Source organism: Arachis duranensis, chromosome 10 (genome assembly GCF_000817695.3).
Source record: "Arachis duranensis cultivar V14167 chromosome 10, aradu.V14167.gnm2.J7QH, whole genome shotgun sequence".
Lineage (NCBI taxonomy): Eukaryota > Viridiplantae > Streptophyta > Magnoliopsida > Fabales > Fabaceae > Arachis > Arachis duranensis.
The window spans coordinates 81,067,948-81,071,776 of NC_029781.3; the positions used below are offsets into that span (position 1 = coordinate 81,067,948).

At 28.7% G+C, this 3,829-nt stretch overlaps 1 protein-coding gene across 1 annotated transcript in view; it reads left to right on the forward strand.

Annotated features, from left to right (window-relative positions):
* The first annotated feature begins 2,497 nt into the window (after positions 1 to 2,497).
* LOC107470446 (isoliquiritigenin 2'-O-methyltransferase-like) overlaps positions 2,498 to 3,829 on the forward strand; it is a 3,350-nt gene continuing 2,018 nt past the window's right edge. Inside the window, exons 1-2 of the mRNA XM_052255658.1 lie at positions 2,498 to 2,752; positions 3,416 to 3,665. Of these exons, the coding sequence (XP_052111618.1) occupies positions 2,498 to 2,752; positions 3,416 to 3,665 (505 nt within the window). The remainder of the gene's footprint in view (positions 2,753 to 3,415; positions 3,666 to 3,829) is intronic.

Below are 3,829 nucleotides of genomic sequence, written 5' to 3' on the forward strand. Positions count from 1 at the left end.
GCGAACGCAGAAAGGCTAGAGAAGCAAGACCAGTACTTTAACCCCAACTGGTGCTAGCTTCTATTCCTGATGTTACCATCACTAATCCAATGTGCTGATACATGTGTAAAATTCCCCCTGTATCTATGATTCCCTTATAGCATTGTATCCAGTTTTGTTTTGAATTTTGAAATAGAAAACTAATTATGATTGTATGCATTATTCTTGACATTTCCTTTTGTTCAATAATTTTCTGTTTGATGATGAGTTCTCAGTTCTCACACTTCCCCACCTTCACAAGCTAAGCTAGATTGATATACACTGATATCACTGGATCATTCCCCCTTCCTGTCTTTTCATTTTTTTCGCCGGAACTTTGCATCGTGAAAAGCTATATACATATATTATGAAATATATATAAACTTATAATGAAATATGCACAAAATTTAAGCTTATTAGAACATTTGTAATTTTTTATTAGTTTGCGACACATTATTTAAAAAATTCAAGTCACACATTATTTAGCCAATGAACTTCATATATTGCTAAAAGAATTATAAATACTCATGTATTATATTATTTTTTATGTTTAATTCTAAATCATTTAAAGAAGTAAGATGTTTAGCAATTTTGAACATGACATGTGCCAAAAAAAGTAAAAAAAAAAGGAAGAAAAGACACCCCTTAGGTGGAGTTGTGGACTCTGGACAGATTATATTTTAATGGTTTGAGCAAGTTGCAAACTGAAGAAACCTACCTGTATTCCAATTAGAATAAATTATTATTTTTTATTATAAAATAAATTTAAATGTTTACATTTTAACCTCAAAATATTTAAACTAACTCGATACACATAAAAATTGAATTAGTTCCATAAAATTACCCACAGATTAATCTTTTTTTCATTACAAATACATGCCTTTTATTACAATAATTTTAAAGAAATTAGAACAAATACATCTAGATAGATTTAGTGTTTTTTTAGATTTATAATTTTAGATGTGTTACAACTTACAATTGAAAAAAAAAATAACTTTTACGCACATACATTTTAATCATTTTAAAAGCGCTAATGTTCAAATAAGTAATGAAAAAATCCAACTAATAATAAAAAAAATTGTTGAAAACTATAAACTTTTATTAAATTTTTATTTGTTATCTTTTTTTCTCCCGAATATCTGTAATTGCTCCTTTATTTATCTTTAATTCGGTCTAATTATTTTATGTTGGTGGTATTCTCTAATCATTCTAGAGATAAAGATTAAAAAAATGAAAGAAAAAAAAGAAAGGAAAGAAGAAGAAAAAAATATTGATGTATAAACTGATAATTCATTTATTGTTTAATTCCATTGTTGATATAATCTTATTAAAATTTTATTTGACAATATGATGAATGAGTTTTGAGTTAGCATGCAAGTTACCCGAAATAGGAACAAAATAGCACGACTCATCTAATAATAATAAAATATTAAATATGAAATAGTAAATTTATCTGTAGAGGAGTGATACTCTTCTATGAAGATTTTTGTGAAGAACGTGAGAGAAAGAAAAAAAACAGTACGAGAGAGACGAAATGTACAAATAAAATAGAAAAATGATAAAATAACTATTTAATAAACGGGATAGGAAGTTAGAAAAATTCTAGTATTTAAAATTTAAATTAATTTTAATTACTAATATGTTAGCTACAAATTAAAAATGTGTTTTAATTAAATTTAATTAAATAACATTATTTAAATTTTAAAGGCCGACCAAAGGCTAAATTTTATTGTACATGTACAAGTAACATTTTTTCATTAAATAACATTATTTAAATTTTAAAGACCGACCAAAGACAAAATTTTATTGTAGAAGTAACATTTTCTTTTTATTATAAAGATGAAATTAAAGCTGCACCGTTAGCAACCATCTAGAAACATGAGTGGAGAAATATAACAAAACTAAAAGATCAACATATAGGAAGGAAAACTTCTTGAAACCTATACGTACGACTCTAACAAAATCCTGCATGTGACAAAAATTGCTGCGTCAACTGATCCCTTTTGGTACGTCTTCAAACGTAGCAGCATTAACTAAACTAATCCCATGAAGAAATTGAATAACAATGAATGTGCCTTTATTTGCAGAGGAAAAGTATAGGTAGGCAATGAAAATATTAAACAATGTAAATAACAGATATATCGGATGTTCATTTTACTAGTGTACGGATGGTTATTTTAATATTAAAATTTAGAGGATTAATTTAGAGGTGAAATGTGTTTTTATTTGATTGGTGATTGTTCATATTGTTCAAAATAATCATTGTTCCCCTAGCATTCCCTATTTGCAGAATTTATTATGCACACGTATTTCTTCTTTTTGTATAGTACAAGAGATCTTTTTATCTTGTCAAATGAGAAATATACAAAAGAAATGTTCACAAACACACAGCTGGAGTGTAAGAAAACTGATTAAAGCAAGGAAACCAAATGATGAGTTCATCAGCAAGAAAGGAAGAAGGATATGATGACGACGATGCATGCATGTATGCGATGTTGTTGTCAACTTTTCAAGTGTTCCCTTCATATTGAATGCTGCTGTTGAACTCAACCTGTTTGAGATATTGTCTGAGTTAGCCCCCAACGGTGCATACTTATCGGTTTCCGAAATCGCCTCAAAGCTTCCTTCACAGCAACCTCAACTCCACAACAGGCTGGACAGAATGCTTCGTGTGCTTGCCAGTTTCTCACTTCTCAATTCGAGTGTCGTCGTTGACCATGGCGTTGGCGGCAAGGTTGAGAGGCTTTATAGTCTCTAACATGCTGCTAAATATTTTCTAAAAAATCAGTCATAATCTAGCTTTTTTTCTCAAATCTCAACTGCCACCCAGCTCTAACAAGGATTTGGTGAGTGAGTAATTAATTAAGAGAAATCTTAGAGGATCCTCAGAATTTCTTGTTTTTGGCTATCGAATATTCGTAGATATTTAAAAATATGGAATAAAATATGTTGTTAAATTACTAGATTAGAAACTAAGTTGGGTTGGTCTAGTGGTTAGCTCATTAGCCTGCTTAAGTAAGTGTCGGGGGTTCGAATTTCGGCTTATGCATGCAGCTGTAATTTATATCCTTTTTTAAAAGATCTTTTTTCCTTAAAAAAAGATGTTTTTCATGTAATAAATAAACAAAAAAATACTTTTATATTGTTATACCCAAACATAATTGATAGATAAAAAGACCTTTTTACATGAGATATCCAAACATAAAATTACTTTTACTTCTCTATAAGATCTTTTAAAAAAAGATAACTCGAAAAAAGATCTTTTTTTAGAAGCTCACCCAAACAAGCCCTAAGTCATGACAAAAAATAATAAATTCTGATGTTTCTAACACTTTTTTTTTAATTAATTAATCTGATTGAGTTGCATTAATATATTCTTGAATTATAATTAATTAAGGTAAACATTAAGGATGCAATTGTTGATGGAGGAATAGAGGTGTTCAAGAAGGCTAATGGAATGTCGGTGTGGGAGTACATGGAGAAGGATGCAAAACTGAGTCACACTTTCAACAAAGCAATGGCAGGAATCTCTGCCAAACATATGAAGAAATATTTGGAAGCATACGATGGATTTAAAGGAGTGTCAACGCAGGTTGATGTTGGAGGAGGTACTGGACACTGCCTCAAAATGATCGTCTCCAAGTACTGTAATATTAAGAGTGTGTATGGTGGAGAAATTATAAATAATTTTTAAAAATTTTAAGATTAAAATATTATATTATTATATTTAGTTCAAAATTTAAAAAATTATTCTCAAATAAATTTGATTTTAAAAAATTAAAATATTATTATTTTAATTTTTTAGGGTTTT